Source organism: Bubalus bubalis, chromosome 10, assembly GCF_019923935.1.
Source record: "Bubalus bubalis isolate 160015118507 breed Murrah chromosome 10, NDDB_SH_1, whole genome shotgun sequence".
Classification (NCBI taxonomy): Eukaryota; Metazoa; Chordata; class Mammalia; order Artiodactyla; family Bovidae; genus Bubalus; species Bubalus bubalis.
The window spans coordinates 78891426-78910180 of NC_059166.1; the positions used below are offsets into that span (position 1 = coordinate 78891426).

The following is an 18755-nucleotide window of genomic DNA, read 5'->3' on the forward strand; positions in this document are numbered from 1 at the left end:
GTAAAAGGACAACTTAAACCTGACCTATAATTAAAATAGAAGGCATTTGGTTTTCTTCTAAATGGTTTTCAACTTCATCCCCAAAGTGATACCTTTCTAGGGGAAAGCTCTTGTTTTTAAACAGTAAATTAATTATAAATTGATGATTATCCTTAGGTATATTATTCGGGGATTCTTTAAAAGTCACTCTTTGGCAGAAAAGGGATGCTGTGAGAGAATTTTGGCTTCAGTTAGAATGTGAGTAGGGAGTGGTGTGAGAGAGGAGACTGTAGAATTAAGCAAGGGGATCCAGTTTGTAGTAGAGGGTGGGCTGCAGGCAAGGAGGTTGAGGAAATTCATACCCCCTGACTCCTCTTTTTTCGCTATAAAGGATGTAAGTTTTTGTTGAGAGCGAATGGAAAAAGTACTGTGCAAAATGAGAAAGAAAGCTGTCTTTTACTGATTTTTACATTCAGATATTTTTGTTGTGTTTTCTTTTTCTGACTTGATTGCGTGCTCCCTGAGGGGAAAGCCATGGCTTTCATCACTCAGCATGTGTTTATAGAACCACTTCTGTCATCTGCTGAGATAGAACAGACCAATGAAACATAGTCCTTATCCTTAGAGAACTTGGTGTGAGAGAAAGTTTGGTTCTGTAGTGATCTGTGCAAGTTGTTCTGTGAACAGCAGTGGACACCTCCTCGAGGAGATGGTGCTAGAGTCAAGAGGCCAGCATTCTCAGCAAAGCTACAGAGACACGAAAGGGGTGCATTCAGGGAATTCTAGACATTGAAGCGTGACTGAAAGTATTTGGGGAGAAGTGGTTGGAGATAAAGTGGAAAACCAGAGGCCTGCCTAGTGTAGTGTTGAAGGTCTTTACCTACCAAAGAGTTTCAAGTTTATCCTATTGGCGATGGCGAATCCTGAGGGATGTGAGTTAGGAGAGTAACAGAGGTTCTTGTTTAGGAAGGTCACCCAGACTTTAATATGCAGGCAAGTTTTTGTTGTGGAAAGATGTCTGTGACACCAGCCTGGAGGCTTCTGGCATGATCTTGTGAAGACAGTGAGGCTATCAACTAAGAAAGAATATAGAGATTGTGGGGGAGAGAGTGATATTGAGAGTTTCCGGGTAGGTAGATGTGGCAGGACCTGAAGACTGATTGAATGATTGGGGAAGGGAGACAGGTTGAAGGCTGACTTAGAAATCTGGGCTGAGTAGGTGCAGGTATTGTTACCCTTGCCCCCTGTCCCAAAGGACAGGGTGCAGCGCTGCTCCCCTGGGTTACTGCAGGAGGCTTCCCGCTGGTTTCCCTGCTTCTGCAGCTTCTCCCATCACATAGCGTGCACAGTAGCCAGAGTATCTTTCAGAGTGGAAGCAGATAATCAAACTCCCCTGTTTAAAATTCATCAATAACTTGCTGTGAAATTTAGACCAAAATTCAGAATCCTTCACATAACCTTCAGGTCCAGCCTGAACTACTTCTAGCCGGTCTCTCCAATTTGATTTTGAGCCACCTTTCCGTTCATTCTTCAAGCCTGAGCCACACTGGCCCGCTTTCACTCCCCAGAATGTACTTAGCTCTTTCTAGTCTGAATCTTTTCACATTGTGTTTCCTCCCTCATTGTGTTCCTAGAATGCTTTCTTCCTGTCTCTTTTTATGAGTAAATTTGATTCATCCTTTAGGTCTCAGGTAAATGTCACTTCCTTTGGGAAGCCTTTCTTATTCATTTTCTTCTCTCCCATCTGACTAGGTATCTCCTTAAATTTTTATGGTACCCTTTTCTTCCCAGTATTTCATCACAGTTTGTAAGTATATGTTAGGGTGTATATTGTTTAATGTCTGTAACTCTGTGAATTAATGGAGTTTGACTGTTTTGCTCACTACTCAGTAAATATTTATGAAATAAATAGTAACTGTTCGGTGATTGTTTGGGGCCCTTCTAGAATAAAAGCAGTCAAATTCAACAGTATTTAAATCATCCATTTGAAGGAAGAGTAATACACTGAATTTTGTCATTACCCTGATGTCACTCCTGAAAAGTCAGTGATTTAGAAACAGTTTAATCCTATGATACCTAGGCCTTATTTCTTATGCTGCTGCTGCTAAGTCGCTTCAGTCGTGTCCGACTCTGTGCGACCCCATAGACAGCAGCCCACCAGGCTCCCCCGTCCCTGGGATTCTCCAGGCAAGAACACTGGAGTGGGTTGCCATTTCCTTCTCCAGTGCATGAAAGTGAAAAGTGAAAGTCAAGTCGCTCAGTCGTGTCCGACTCTTTGCAACCCCATGGACTGAAGCCCACCAGGCTCCTCCGCCCATGGGGTTTTCCAGGCAGGAGTACTGGAGTGGGGTGCCATTGCTTTCTCCGTATGAGAAGCAAACAAAAAAACAGGTGGATCGCTATACTGTGGAAATCAGAACACCATCCTTCTAATTAAGGGGGAAATAACAAAGAATGGCAGATCTCTGGGAGAAGACAGTAGTTAGAAGGATAGTTTTATGTAAGTGCAGTTCTCAGCTTTATTTTCTTTAAAGTGAGCAGTTTTATGACATTCAGTTTGAGGACACTCTTGCAAATATGTATCTCCCAGATTAATCCAGAGTGTCATTAGTTCCATTTAAAGTGGCAGCTTCAGATGTTGCTATAAAACATAGTTTGTTTTTTTTCATGAGGATTTGTTCCCCTTTAAGTTAACATTTATTAAATTATAAGTAGCCAAAGTACGTCCCTTTTAAAGTCTCTTTTTTTCTTTTTGATGCTCTACTTTTTTCCCAGATGGCTCAGTGGTAAAGAATCTGCCTGCCAATGCAGAAGATGCAGATTCGATCTCTGGGTAGGGAAGATCCCCTGGAGGAGGAAATGGCAACCCACTCCAGTATTCTTGCCTGGGAGATCTCATGGACAGAGGAGCCCGGCAGGCTGAAGTCCATGGGGTTGCCAAGGAGTCGGACACAACTGAGCAACTAAACAACTTTTGATGTAGAATTAGTTGTAAAAATAAAGGTTAACTTGAATAAGGCGTGGTTTATGTACTTTTTCTTTATTTTTCTAGAGAATAATTTGCAGTTCTAGATTGGACATAAATGACAATGATAAAACACTTTAGAATCACTAAGGTAAATACGTATTGGTATATTTCCACATCATTCTTCTAAAAATGAAATGATGTGAATAAATGCCAGTGCTCTCTGAAGGAAAACGGCTGTCCTGTTGATGTTCTGTGGCTCTAGATGTTTACAGCAACCAGGACTCAGACAGAGAGGGAAGTGGAGTGCTCCTGACTGTCCGATGCATCGTGGTCACCTGGGCTTCAAATGCGCTTTACCCACATCAGGAAATACTATAAGAAGAATTGATCTGCTCCAGCCAGCAGGGGGCACTGTACACATTAAAAAGTACATGGCCAATTGTAAAGCTTCCTTTGATTTTTTTTTTTTCCCTTGGCAATTGTGTTAAAATTCCTCGAGAAGTTTATGTTTAGAATTAGTAGTAGTGATAGGACCGGAAATTGGCTGGGTGGGACAGTGCTTAAAGAGGTTCTGTCTAAAAGTTTAGAGATGAAATATGTACTACCATAATGTTGCTGTTCAGTGAAAAACAGCCTCAAAATGTCACACTTCATTTTGAACAACCCACTAATCTACCATGCAGGAAGTTAACTCTTTAACCACTGTTTTGATGTAATGTCTATTAAAAAAAATGTGTGACAGAAAAAGTATGCGCTTTAAAGCCTGATCTAGTCTACAATTCTGGCATTACTTACTAGCTATGTGACTTGTGGCAGATTATTTAAACTCTTGAAGTCTCCGTATGTGGAAAATTTAGATAATAATCTGCTGTGAAAAGATGCATAAAATTAAATAATTCACTTCTGTCAAACACATAGCTATAAATGTATATCCGTTGCTTTCTTAAATCAGAATTTGTATGTTTCTTGTCATAATTGCTGTTTGTCTTACAAAGTTAAGTGATAGATCTGAAAGCTGTGTATTCCCATTATGTAGCCAGAATTTCCCTACAGAAATTCTTGATTTCTGGTTATAAAAATGATAAACAGTAGATAGTATAATCAACAATCTTAATATTTTATTCCTGTTTCCTCAAGTACTGACATGTGCCAAAATTTAACCAGTAGTCATCGTATTTAGGAAAGGTGGTCTGTAATCTTTCATTGCCATAGTTTTTTTTCTTGGCATTTCCTAATTCTTTGTTTATGTTTATTTTCCATGCAGTATATCTTGCATACTAAAAACTGGCAGAACTCAGGTTTTATGATACATAGACGATATCATGACTGATAGCGATAGACAGATTGGGAAGTGTCAGAGAAACCAGAAATCAAACACCGGGGCAAGCTGGAGTTAGTGAGGGACTTCAAGGGTCGTGTTGCTTGAGGATCCTCTTCTCCCTTTTAAGTAAACTCTTGGCCTTTGAGATACTGAGTTGAAAAAAAAAAATCTGCAGATATTCTTGGTTGAGATGGGCAGGGAATGTGAATAGAGAAGAGTTATCAAAAGGTGATGAAAAATATGTGGAGTTGAATATCATCATCTCAAGTGTGATCCCTGGTAAACTGAACTAAAGATAGGTTGAAAGAGAGAGAGAAATAAGAAGAAAAACATTGACTTTGCTATTCTATTCAGCGTCAAGGTAACATAAGTTCTGAATGCTGCAAATGGTATTTTTCATGAGGACCAGAGTGTACTGTTCATAGGTGTGATATTTACATATATCTATGTGGACCATAAACGTACTGAACCTATTACAGAATGTACAGAACCCATAAACGTACTGAAACATTTTGTGAACCATGTCTTTTCCACTTGGATGAAAATGGTAGTCAAAGTCCTGGAGTGTCTGGCTTGTCCTGAAGCAGATTTATGCTGTTAGTAATAGAACAGCTCTTGCCAGATCCCTGGCTAAACAAGGGATTTGGAGCTTTGGGGTTCTCCAGGAATTTTTGTTATGAATGTCTGATTTTGCAATCGGGGGGCAATCAATTGTTGCATAAGGAGGCATTCCAATGTAAGACTCACATTAATTCTTCTCTACTCCCTGGGAGATGAATAGGATCCCCTCTCCACCCAAGGCTTCCCTGGTGGCTCAGCTGGTAAAGAATCCGCCTGCAATGTGGGAGACCTGGGTTCAATCCCTGGGTTGAGAAGATCCCCTGGAGAAGGGAACGGCTACCCACCCCAGTATTCTGGCCTGGACAATTCCATGGACTATTATTACATGGGGTCGCAAAGAGTTGGACATGACTGAGTGACTTTCACTTCACCACCACCATACCACCCCCCCCCACCCCCGAAGAGGTTGCATTTCTATTAATAGTCTTTCCCCACTTTTCCAGTAGCATGTATTTCTCTGTCACTGGGTCTCTGTAGCACTGAGCAAATGATCTATTAAGAGGCTTAGTTTGCTTTTACTGTATTTTGAGTAAATCTTGAGGTCTAAACTAGTCAGATAAAGAATGCCATAGCTAGTACATGTTTTCTTGGTAATCATTCATTGGTATAGGTTATAATCATCACTTTGAGTTTTCCAGGCTTCTGCTGTTCATTCCTAGTCTCTGCCTCTGATCTTTATAGTCTTGTCTTTATTTATCATCAGTTTGTCCTGTGTATATCCTTGAAATCAAAGGCAAGCTATCTTGTTAAGCTCTCAGTTTGTCTTCTGAGGACACCTGTCTTCCATTGTGCTCTGACTTTCTCTCCTGCTTCCTCTCGTGAGCTGCATAGTTGGCAGTTGAGGTAGGTTAGGCGCAGGAGCAACTGAGCCCCAGTCAGTTCCTGGCCCTTCCTGGTCTTCAGCTGTCTTACCACACCTCTGCCTTTTAAGCTTGCACACTTGCATCACACATTTCTGTCCTGTCATACCCCTGCAGCCCTGGAACATTCGCTAAACTAGTCTGCAGTGCATTTTGGTGTAGAGGTGATCTTGCGTGGCTTAGAGGAGTCACAGGGAGAAGAAAGGACAGAAGGCAGAACTGAAGGATCTCACTGCCTGATAGTGTTCTGATCCCTTTTGTTCAGAAGGGGAAAATGAGAGGACGTTCAGCAAACTGACGTGAAATTGTATGTCACTCCCAAACGTTAAGGGAAAAGCCTCAGCACTGGGGAGAGTTTGGACTCGTTTGGATTCAACCAGAATGCTGGTGTAGTAGATTTGCACTTTAGTAAGTTGTATTTGATCCCACTGTAGAAAATAGACTAGAGAGGGAGCCGCAAAGGCAGAGCAACTGGCTGTTCAGGAAAAAAGCAAGGAGAGATGAGGAAGGCTTAAACTATAGTACTGGAGTTATAAATGAGGAGGAGGGGTGGATGTGAAATATTTAGGATGTAGAACCTAAGATTACACACACACTACACTAAGTCACCGGAGAAGGCAATGGCACCCCACTCCAGTACCCTTGCCTGGAAAGTCCCATGGACGGAGGAGCATGGTAGGCTGCAGTCCATGGGGTCGCTAAGGGTCGGACACAACTGAGCGACTTCACTTTGACTTTTCACTTTCATGCATTGGAGAAGGAAATGGCAACCCACTCCAGTGTTCTTGCCTGGAGAATCCCAGGGACAGGGGAGCCTGGTTGGCTGCCATCTATGGGGTCACACAGAGTCGGACACGACTGAAGTGACTTAGCAGCAGCAGCAGCAGCACACTAAGTCACTTCAGTCGTGTCTGACTCTGTGCGACCCCATAGACAGCAGCCCACCAGGCTTCCCCGTCCCTGGGATTCTCTAGGCAAGAACACTGGAGTGGGTTGCCAGTTCCTTCTCCAGTGCATGAAAATGAAAAGTGAAAGTGAAGTCGCTCAGTCGTGTCCGACTCCTAGCAACCCCATGGACTGCAGCCTACCAGGCTCTTCTGTCCATGGGATTTTCCAGGCAAGAGTACTGGAGTGGGGTGCCATTGCCTTCTCTGACCTAAGATTACAGGACTGACTTAAAGTGAGAAAGAAAGAGAGAGCACTTTGACCCAAAATCACTTTCTGATTTTGATGACTGGATGGAGAATGACGCAAAGAGCTGTGAGACGTAATAGCAGGAGAGATGTCACTTTGGACATAGCTCTATTTATAACTAAGTAAAGGTATTTCTGGAGAAGGCAATGGCACCCCTCTCCAGTACTGTTGCCTGGAAAATCCCATGGATGGGGGAGCCTGGTGGGCTGCAGTCCATGGGGTCGTGAAGAGTCGGACACGACTGAGTGACTGCACTTTCACTTTTCACTTTCATGCATTGGAGAAGGAAATGGCAACCCACTCCAGTGTTCTTGCCTGGAGAATCCCAGGGACAGGGAAGCCTGGTGGGCTGCTGTCTATGGGGTCGCACAGAGTCGGACACGACTGAAGCGACTTAGCAGCAGTAGCAGCAAAGGTATTTCTGCCAGGATTAAACTCATGCAGTTCAGCAAGTAGACAACTTTCCTAATGATTTTATTTTATATATGGACAGAATGCAGAATACCTGGAGGAATAGATGAAGGCGTGTCCCGTCCTTTCTTATGACTCCTCAGTCAGACGTTTGATTAGAATTGGCATTTGCAGAGGCTAAATGCTGGACCGTTGTTCTGTACTGCTGCTCTCCCATGTCTGGTTCTGAGATTTGGACCTTGAGTCCTCCCTTCAAGTCAACTGTCCTCCTAGGGTTAGGGCATCTGTGGCTCCTTACGTCTCCTAGTAGGAAAATTTTGTGTCATTGAAGTAATTCTTTTAGTTACTAGAACTAAGTTAATAGCATTTCTGATCCAGTTCTCTTCCTTTCTGGGAGGCCTTTGTTCATCACATGCTTTGTTCCCAGAGATACTTCTGCTTCTTGAGTTGAGGAAAAAGTTAGCTTTTTGGGGACCCCCCCCAAAAAAAAAAGCCTCATTATGTTACATTTAAAGAGTGTAATCCCTGGGTCTGATAGACCTGTGTTCAAATCCTAGCTGTGTCACTTACTAGCTGTATTATCTTGGGCCTGTACTCTTAAATAATTCATCTCTAGATGTGATAGTAGTGTGCTTATCTCTTAGAGCTGATGGGTTTATATTAGATAGTGCTTATGAAGCCTTTGAGCTTCCCTGGTGGCTCAAATGGTAAAGAATCTGCCTGCAATGCAAGGAACCCAGGTTCCATCTCTGGGTTGGGAAGATACCCTGGAGGAGGGCATGGCAACCCACTCCAGTATTTTTGCCTGAAGAATCCAGTGGACAGAGGAGCTTGCGGGGGCTATAGTCCACATGGTCGCAAAGAGTTGGACGCGACTAAGCAACTAACAATTCCAGTTCTACGAAGCATTGAGGATGGTGTGTGTGTGTATGTGTGTCTGACTCTTTGCTGCTCCTTGGTCTGTAGCCCACCAGGCTCCTCTGTCCATGGGATTTCCCAGGCAAGAATACTGGAGTGGGTTGTCTTTTTGGCCCATAATAAATACTGCATAAATACTATCTTTCATTTGGTATTCTTTAATTTTTTTACCTGTAGATAGGTAAAATTTATTTTTAATCTTTTGACGTTTATATAGCCTGAAGTTAGTAATAACCATCATGTTTTCATGTTCTTGCAAGAATTTGGAAGTATAGTATTCTTAGTGCCATAGAATTTAAGTAGCCACTTTTTTTTTTTAATAAAATGAATCAGGAAATCTCGGCATGTTTAATAATTTGTTTCTTTTGTGTGTGATTTTTAAAAAAGCATTCTGGGGCAAAATAGTTTCGAATAAATGAATCAGCCAAAATAACTTTATTTTGGATAAACCTGGGCTATTATTAATATTAGATATGAGGGAAAGAATGAAGATATTCATCTCATACAGGAATGAGGAAAAATACAAGAATATTTTGAGGATTGTTATATTCCAGATATATTTGTAGATATTGTTTTATACTGAAACCAGAGTAATAAATTAGGCTTCATATTTTCTAATTGTGTCTCCATGCCTGTTCTCCAAATCACATTAATCCTTGTGCAGTAGAATATGAACTTGAAGAAGGAGGTGGGATATGAGGTTTTATTTCTAATTCGATTTTTTTCACATTTTGAGGTGACTAGTGAAATTGACCAAGAAGCTGATGTTTCAGTGTTTTCTGTCAGTCTTATTATCCCTTGGTTTTCTAATCTGAAACATGACAGTCTATCCCAGTTTCATATTTCTAGTTTCCTAAAGATCTGTCTGACCACTAGTCCTCACCTGTCTTTGAAGTCTCAGAGTGTGAAGACCACTTGTTTAGCCTGTATCTCATCTACTGAGGTTAAAGTTGCCAGGAGTAGTTGACGTCATTAACCAAACGTGGACGTATCCCCAGTTTTACTGACCTGTATGATATCATGCAGATGTAGTAATTTGTTGGAATAGAAGCTTCTTCGCTCAATAATTCTTATAGTCAAAGAAGGCTTCTGTTTGTGCTGAGCGAGGAATCGGAAGATGCTGGTGGCTGTCCAGACTAAAGCTGCGGATGATGGTTCTCCCTGCTTTCCCTCTCACCCCATAAGAGTATGTGCCCTCTTTGTGCAGAGGACCGTTGGGTGGATCAGGTGAGGTGAAGTAGGTGAAAGTACTTTGGATACACAAGCATGACCCAGATACAAGATGGTGGTATATTTCCAATTCAGATGTGATAAAGGAAAAACAACTGTGTACCAGAGAGTGAGATTTTGCTTAAAGTAACTGCTTTGCTTGTAGGCTAACAAAAGAAGTAACTCAAACATTTTTATTTCTGTATTGTCCAACCAACCAGAACCGGGACCAGTATTCACATCTGCTGAGCGATCACTTTCTGCTGTACCAAGGTCATAATTCCTTCCGTGAGAAATATTTCAGTGGCGTAACAAAAAGAATTGCCAAGGAAGAAAAATCTAGCCAGGAATGAAAATTTAAGATTTTTGACAAAGGAGAAAGAATAAGGATTTGATAGAAAAGACATCTGGATGTGAATTTTGATGTATAATACAGAAAATGTACTGTTTTAAATAGCTTTATATAATAAAATAAATTCTACAAAGTACAATTCTTTTAACGCTAGCTTTGTTTTATAGACTATTTTGTATGTGTCTTTTGAACTTTATAGTTGTACTTTCAAGTATTATGGAAATTGAAAACAGTTCTATTTTTGGTAATTAATTTATAAAGGGAACTAATCGTATTGACTTTTTAAACATAATCTGCTGGATATGTTATAGGCAATTGATAGTGGTTGAGAATTTATCATTAGGTAGACTTATTTTGTTTTTGATTGTAATTGTTTTACATTGTCGTTGTCACTAATAAAGCTCACTGAGGACTTCTAAAATCATGTAGTATACAGAGGGGGTGTGATGATGGAAATGAACTTTTATTTATAAATCCCAGACGAATAAGTAGTAACAATGATCATGGTGATAATGAGAAAGGCTAGGACCTGACAACCTAAAAAGATTCCAAACTCCTTGAGGCCTGTTCACATCTGAAGTTCGTCTGTACCTTGGATTTGCTCCTGCATTCCTAAACCTTGACTGTCGGTCAAGTTAACTACCCACAATTTTTGGTTTAGAAAGTAACTGATAGTTAAAGCAGTAACAACAACACAAATCCTTGATGGTTCCCTAATGGTATTAAGTCTAATCAGAGCTCTTTGAAATAGAAGCTATATTTTTCTTGAAGGAGAAACTTTGCTGAGTCCACATTGTGTCCATCATGAAAATATCTTGTTTGGAAACCACTATACCCATTAATTCAGGATGCTAATAGCTTTCCTGTTTTCAGTGGCCAAAGTACCTCAGCAGGGCGGCAGTAAATGAATCCTCTCTCTCTAACCAGAGCCTATTTTTATTTATGCTGTTATTATTATTTTAGTGTTACTGCTGGCTTTTATGGACTCACAATTTGAATGTGCATAGCTTAAGACCTCCAGAAGACCGGTGCTGCCCAAGCAGAAAGGGAGCAGGCCGTCTGCTACATTCTCCCTCTTTTTCTTGTTCTGCAGCTCTGAATTTCAGCAGATCTCAAACAGTTCAGTGATTATTTTGTTTGGGTTTTTGGATGTGATTTGTGGTACACTGGGGAACATCTAAAAGTATTCAAGAATGATTTATTTTCAGTATTTCTGTTGTAAACCGTCTTATTTAAAATTTTTTGAGGTGGTATGGGGAGTGAGTTTGAAAGTTTGTAGCTGACTAAATTTGGAATATGAAATTTTAGCCTTGTCTCGTTTTTTGGTTTTCACAAAAATTAGTCCAAATTAGATCTGGAAAAGTTGCAATGTTAATTTTAATCACTTGTTCTAAAAAAATGACCCTACATTAAAAAAAAAAAATTCAAATGATTTCGTATTACCTCTAGTGGAGGTCTTCTACTCTTTAATTCTTCATCGTTGTGAGATTGTTTTCACTTGTTTTAAGGTCGGTACCCAAAAGTGAAAAAGAAACTAATCACTGTCAACCAATTTCGATTTTAGAGATCACATGTCCTCTTATTCTAGAAAGAACAACTTTATTTTCTGGCATCAGGATCTTACTACTTCCTGCATAAGTTGGAGAAGATCATTTCCAGGATTGCTTGAGTTTTATGTATATTCCTCACACACTTTACTAGCAAGAATATCACCTAGCATAATGCCTGTATATTAGGCAGTCCTGAGGTATGAATTTACAGTATAATCTGTGAGTGAACCTTAGGTGGTCTGTGGGCTGGCCTAGTTAATGTTCATGATATGACAGACTCTATAATTTCGCTTCTGGCATATATTAAAACATCTATAAAAGCCAGATGGCTACCTTGGTGGTGTTTCATCATAAGTAACCTCCTTCCCATCCATTCTGGTACATCTTTTTTTTTTTTTTCTTTTTTTCTGTGATAGCTGGGAGGGAATAGTGGAGTAGGTGGTCTTTGGGGTATTTAGACAAAGTGACCAGCAGATTAAAAGTTTCAAATCTCCTATAAATTTCTAGCCGCTTCCTGCCCAGGGTAGCCCGGGTTTAGGCCTGTTCACCGCTAACGTCCTTATGACTAATTCTTTAAATACAGAGATTGAGCAATAAAGTATTTTCAAACTGTTTAAACTCTGGAAGGTAAGTCAGTGTTACAACTATTTCCTTATGGTGAAATTTCACTTAAAATTTGATATTGCCTATACATTTAAGGAGAATGATGATTACAACTAAAGAAATTTCAAGTTTGGTAGGGAAAGGTAGAGTATGAGTTAATGGACGAATTATAGTGAAGGTGTTTACATTATCAAGTGAAAGATGTGCTTCAAAAGTTTGGGACAGAAACAACTGTTTAGGTAATATGTTTTATTATACTCTTATAATCAGGGATGACTTTTTTTAACATCAGGAAATTAGATGTTAAGGTGGTTATCTAGATGCCAGTATAAGCAAATCTGACTCTTTGAATCAAAGGTGTAGTCATTTTGGATAAAAAGAAATAACCCATGCTGGAAGTATTATCAGGTATTGCTAATCTCAGAAGATATGTAATAAGGCATAATGTTTATGTTTTAAAGAGTGAAGGTGACATGTTTGGGGGAAAATGATCTTTCTACCGCATTCTAATCTCCCTTGTAAAAGCACTGTGGAACTAAGCTGATGTTAATAGTTCTAATAGGGGGGGAAAATCCATTGTAGATAAAGCAGGGCATAAATTAATTAATTAATATGGAGCATAGGGATAGAAATGGGAGGTAATTGTGGCTAAGAACATTGATTATCTTATTGTTGATTTTTCTGTTTGACCAAAGGGAGTAAATTATACCAGAATAAGAACTTTGACAGTTTACAAGAGCATGGTTTTTCTCCATCATAAAGTTATTTAGAAAACTAAAGACTTGTAAGGATCTTTTTTTCTTAGAAGAATTGTACTCATAGAATAAGCAAAATCTACTTTTATTTCCAACTCACTCACTCCCATTTTTCTCAGATATTTATCAAGTAATGTGGTTTGTAATCCAAACCAAAAAAAAAGTGCTTTAATCCAGAACATACACATGGACACAATAATACTAGACTGATGATGTTTGTACTTTACTAAAACCTTGAGAGTGTCTGTAAAAGAGTGGTTTGAGAGCATAAGGTCTAGAGTGTAAAGAATTGTAATGGAATGATAAACATATCTGTGACTCTGTCTAGCCATAGAATCATAGAGACAGCACATTCCTAGCAAAGCTCACTAGGGAACCTGACCCTCTTCCCTCAATAGAGGTCGGCCTCAGGATGTTCATATGTTTCACTAGGTGGGATAAGCAAGTTGACATTTAGGCATAACCAAGGCCAACCTGGAATTTGGCTCTTAGCCCTTCCTTCATAAGCCATTGTAGACAGGCTTTTAGGGAGATGGAGGCTAAATTCTCATGGCAGTCTCCTAAGAAGCCTGGGTCACAGAACAAAATAGGCTTAAGAGATGAATGTTAAGATAAGCCCACTTCACTTTATGTAACTGCTAGCCCTATTTCTTGGGATATTAGGATGTTCTTAGTATATTTTTGTTATAGCATTTGAATGTTCTTACTAAGATAATTATATCACAGTGATGCCAAATTGAATCACCCAAAAAGGAATCTGCTTTGACCTCTGTGACTTTAAAATCTCTCCTTTAATCAAGCCTTCCCATCTCTCTCCTGAGGGCTTATCAGAAGAACTCTATTTTGTCTAACATCCAGCCGTGGAGATTAGCTGGGCTTATGTGTGAAGTTAGTCAAATTTAAAAAATGGCTGAGGAGAAAATTAAAATTGGAAGTGAAATGGTACTTGGGTTGGGCTTCGATGGTCTGCCTAAGTATTGTATCTAATATGTTGTACATTTGTGAAGTGAATCAGGATGGTCAGAGCTGGTATTGGTGAACCTTTAAAAATCTGTAAAACCTCTTTAAACACTTGTAAGAATCTTTTTTTCTTAGAAGGATTATATCCATAGAGTAAGTGAAGTCTACTTTGATATTGGTTTGTTTATAAATCATGGACTGGAGTATCTCACAAGTCTGAGTGCTTCCAGCACAAACAGCAAACTAATTTTTTTTTTTTTTTTTTGCATTTTTCTACAGTTTTTACCTGTTGGGAGACAATTCTTCATAGATGTCTTGCATTTCTATATATCTTACTAAGGAAGCAATGACTGCCTACATTCTAGACTCTTTTGGTAGATGTGTGAGCACCCTTGAAAGACAGAGATATAGTGTCTCCCCCTGCCTGCTCCCCCTTCTAAAAAACAGCAAACGACTGGGCTCTTGTCAAAACTGAACACCTGAGCCAACCAACCTGCTACTGCCAATGTGGAGTGAATCAAACAGATTCACCACGATGAGAAGGGTCCAGCAAACCTTGTTTGTCAGATGGAGTTGCTATACTCAAGAATGCAGCCGGCATAGCCCTGCTTACATCTTAGATTTAGATGAAAAGGTGGCAGCTATCCGTTTGAGGAAAATTTTGTCCCCTATTCCACATTGCCTGAAACAAAGGGAGTGGCTCAATGGTCTCCTTGATTCTTAAAGGTTACATTTACGGTGGGTTAAAAATACTTTTACGTTATAGTTAGGAGATTCCTCTAAGTGCCTTTTGCCTCTTTCACTGAAGTATTGGCCAAACTGAAACCCAGTAGTGCTCAATGGGCTGCTGTGGCCACTCCATTTTGGCACCAGGCACTCGGACCCGAAAATGGGTGCGGTTGACCTGGTCCATGGGCAAATCTCAAAGCTGTTCTCATAGCTCCAGCCAGTACCCTCTTTGCTGAGACTTGTTATATTTTTACTGACTTTTAGGCTATTGCTGATGACCTATGGTTTGGTCCATCACTTGGAAAACTACAGATTGGTTGACTAAAGATACCCTTCCTTGGGGGATACCAACAGCAGAAACAGACTTGCTGCTGACAGAGCTGTCTGGGTCATTCTCTGATGAAGCCAGCTAGAAGAAAGCTGTTGGCTGGGCCGACACCACCCAGATTGCCATCGTTGTGGCCTGGATCCATCGTTGTCCCATATGTGACCGCACACCTGCCAGTATGTAGACAGGACACGAAGTAAAGGGCTGTGTTTCTGACGCAAAGCTACTGTTCGGTGCCAGACTTATGACTCCTGCCGAAAAGTAGACCTGATTGCCTTGCGGTGAAGGAGGCCACGTTGCATGGAGTGTTGTCCAGCCTGCGCCTGGCAGATTGATTACTTCGGATCTTGGCCCCCACTCTCAGAGCTGTTGCTTGCGTGTCACTGCTGTTGGCGCTTTCTTCGGCTACAGCGTTGCTGTTCCAGTCTGATCAGTTGACTCCAGCCACATCACTTTGGCCCTTGAAACTAAGTGGTGTGACATGTTTGGCTTTCTGAACCATTGGTATGACAATGGTATTATACCTTTTATTGCAAAAGCTGCTCAACCATGGGCTGATAGTCAAGGTATTTGATAGACTTTCCATGCTCCCTACCATCCACAGGCATCTGGAATTTTTGAGCTTTGGAAATTTTCTCTGCATTGTTCTATGTTTTCTCTGGCAGTCATTTACCAACCCTTCTCAGAAAGGCTTAGTAATACATTGATCTAGAGTTAGCTCTGAACAGTACAGTGTTTTGTCCTTTGTCAGACACCTAAGTCTTTTAATTGTTGGGTTTTAGCTCAGAGACAATTGTTGATTAACAGCTTGAGCCTCAGACTGGGAAGGTTTCCAGAACTAGACCCAGAGAGGGAGCTGTGACAATCTGGTCCAAAAGGAGCCCTCTACCTGGTATGCTTTATTATTGATGTTGAAGCTGGAAAATCAATATTTCAGCTGATTTATTATCTTTAATTTTCTTCTCTTTATATTTTCCTCTAGAGCCCAAAATATGTAAAAACATTCTTTTTTGTTTTATTTTAATGATAACTGTTTTGCCATGTACCAGTTACATGTGCTACTCTACTTTTCCTTTTTTTATTTTAAGGACTAATTTTATTTGTTGGCTGTGGTGGATCATAGTTGCTGCATACAGGCTTTCTCTAGTTGCAGAGAGTGGGGCTACTCTTCCTTGTGGTACACGGGCTTCTCTTTGTGGTGGCTTCTCATGTTGCAGAGAACAGGCTTAGTTGCTCCACAGAATGTGGGATCTTTCTGGACCAGGGATCAAACCGGTATCCCTCGCATTGCAAGGTGGATTCTTAACCATTAAACCACCAGCGAAGCTCCCTGCTTTTCCTGTTATACGTGTTCAAAGGCTTGCTTGCTGCTGATTGGTTGATAAAAGGCATAAAAAGACGAAGGTGTGTAGGGGAACTGCATGTGGTTTGGAATCACTGAAGGGAGCAACAGAACAAGGCTAGAAATTATGGCAGGAGGGCTTTCTACCTTGCCTCCTGGGGGCGGAAGGCAAGCTACCTTGGGATTTTCGTGGGTGATATTGTCAGGCTTGGTCTATCACCATCACTCCAGTAGTGGTTTGGAATGAAGGGAGATAGATTAGAAGCTGGAATGCTAGTCAGAGGGTTGCTGCAGTCATCCATCCAGCTTAGAGATGTGCGGATCTCAACTAGAGAGCAGTGACAGTAAAGATTGAATGGAGAATATTTAGAAGATGAAATGAGCAGGTCCTGCTGATTGACTGCACACAGAGATGAGTAATGGATGATGTCCAGAGTTCCAGTTGGGCGACTGGGTGGATGGCACAATGGAATAGAAAATAGAAGAGACCGTGTGTTTAGGTTTGGACAGACAGACATCCTGAATGTGAGAAGCCTATGGAACAGGCACAGAAAACTGCACAACAGACTGTTGAGTATTCAAGAGCAAATCTGGATAGTGGTTGCAAATTTGAGGAGCAGAAGATCCTTGCCTGAGACAAAGAGCCACTGAGTGAAGATACCCCATACCGGTTCATTCTGTTGCATTGCCCCCTTGCATGATGTGTATATTTAGTAAAGAGAATTGGCATGACCCAACACCTGTCAGACTGAATGAGGTAATTCCAAAATTATTATGAGAAATTTAATTTTAGTTACAAATACAGTGAGATATAGTAAGATGAAACTCATCTAGTGAGATGAAACTGCTGCATCGCACTGTTAGAAGCTGCAGAGAGCAATACCCCTAGCTTTGGGGTGATGAGCCCCTGTCCAAACTGGATGAATGCATGCACCCCATTTATTGTATATGTTCATGAGCCTCATCATAGAACTTTAAAAACTGACAAGCTGTTAGTTGCCTCAAAGACAAACCTGCTAAAGAAACAGGCCACCATGATTTGGACTCTGGATGTAGAAAAAGGAAAGGAAACCTTGAGTTTTTTTCTCTTCTCCTTATCCTTTAAACATACTTCCCCTTTCTCTTTTTTAAGTAACTCTTAATAGCTTTTGGGTAGCAACATAAAAATCACACAGGGTAGGCCAGAATGTGGGGAAATTTTTAATTAAGTTGAGGGTTTTGTTTGCCCATTATTAAAAAATATTGGGCCAAAATCCCAATTTCCCTCCATCTCTTTTTTATATATACTTATGCTTTTGGCAGAGTCCATGACAAAACCTCTTCCCAGTTAAGGATGGGCCAAAAGCCTTTTCTGAAGCTCCTACTAATTTGGATTAAACTGACTGATTTGAAAGCTTCACACAGAAATTCTGCCAAGAAATGTCATAAGATCCCTTGACATTTAATTCTACAAACAGTCTTATCTTTTGAAGCAAAATAGATGAGTAAAATTTTATTTTTAATTTTTGCCTTTGTTAGCTTGTTTTCTTAGTTTTGGAAAAACAGATCAAGAATCTGGAAACAACGGAACTTTGTTTTTGCCTTCAGTTTGGCTTTCTGAACCCAAAGAGAGGTCTTGCATGATGCTAACTGGGTTCCTAAGGAAAAAAGGGCAACACAGTGCTGTGGAAGACATGACATGTTTCCATGAGCTGTTGAATGGTCCATGAGACCTGATCCTGCAGCGGGTCATCAACCCTCCGTGAGACTCGATCCTGCACTGGTCACCTAGTACACCCGAACAAGGGTTAGACCTCAAAGCCAATCAAGTTGATCTCTGTATACTTTGTTATCATTCTTGGCATTGCAAAAGATACAGCCCCCGTCCTCAATGAGCTTCAAGTCCAGGGGGCCAAAAGTGGTAGCAAATAAAGAGCTAAGTAATCAGGTTTCCAGAGGGTAAGTCCATGGGAGTATAAGAGGAGCAGTTAACCACTTTGAACAGTATATAGTCTTAATCATTTGTTTCTGATCCTTTGACATGACATGCAAGGTCTTGCTCACCTTGGAGAGTCTGCTCCTTCCAGGGCCAGACAATTCTGAGAGGTAGTAAAGGACTCGCCTCTCATATGTACACAGAGCTCAGAGCCTATAAACCCCTACCTCCTCTTTCAGGCTCTCATACTCTGGGCTCCTGTTCCCACACCATAATCACTCAAAGGCCAGGCACAGACAATAGGGACAGACCCTACACCCCAGAGCCCACGGAAACTTCAGACTTGCCATTCCCAAGCCTCCTCACCCTGCTTCTCCGTTTGTTCCTATGGGAACCCCCATAAAGGAAACCTGTATTTATTTATAAATAAATAAATAAAAACCTTTATTTATAAAGGCTCTTACCCACATTTTTCCCCTACCTCCCCCCTTGCCTCCTGACAAATCTGTGTGCACCAGCTTGGCAAGGCTTGCCCTCTTTGGGGATCTTTGAAGAACACTCTCTTTTCATTGGCAATGGTATTCTGACCTGTTGGTCTCAGCAAACCTGAATACTTAGGAAATCTACATTTTCAAACACAAACAGTGGGAGAGGATTGGGTCCAGGAGGACTTTTGAGAGAGGCTGACATCTAAGTTGTTTGTCAACAAAGTTGACATCTTTGTTGTTTGATAACAAAGG

General features: G+C 40.7%; 1 protein-coding gene across 8 annotated transcripts in view; it reads left to right on the forward strand.

Annotated features, from left to right (window-relative positions):
- The window catches only part of TRMT11 (tRNA methyltransferase 11 homolog), a 102332-nt gene that overhangs the window by 53287 nt on the left and 30290 nt on the right, over nt 1-18755 (forward strand). For 6 of the 8 annotated variants that reach the window (XM_044924456.2, XM_044924459.2, XM_044924453.2 and 3 more), the window contains one exon: nt 9703-10254. The exons of 1 other annotated variant lie outside the window; for it this stretch is intronic. In XM_044924456.2, the coding sequence (XP_044780391.2) occupies nt 9703-9834 (132 nt within the window). In that variant the 3' untranslated portion in view covers nt 9835-10254. Of the gene's footprint in view, nt 1-9702; nt 10255-14694; nt 16838-18755 lie in introns of those variants that run through there. One more of the 8 variants, XM_044924455.2, reaches the window with a different exon arrangement.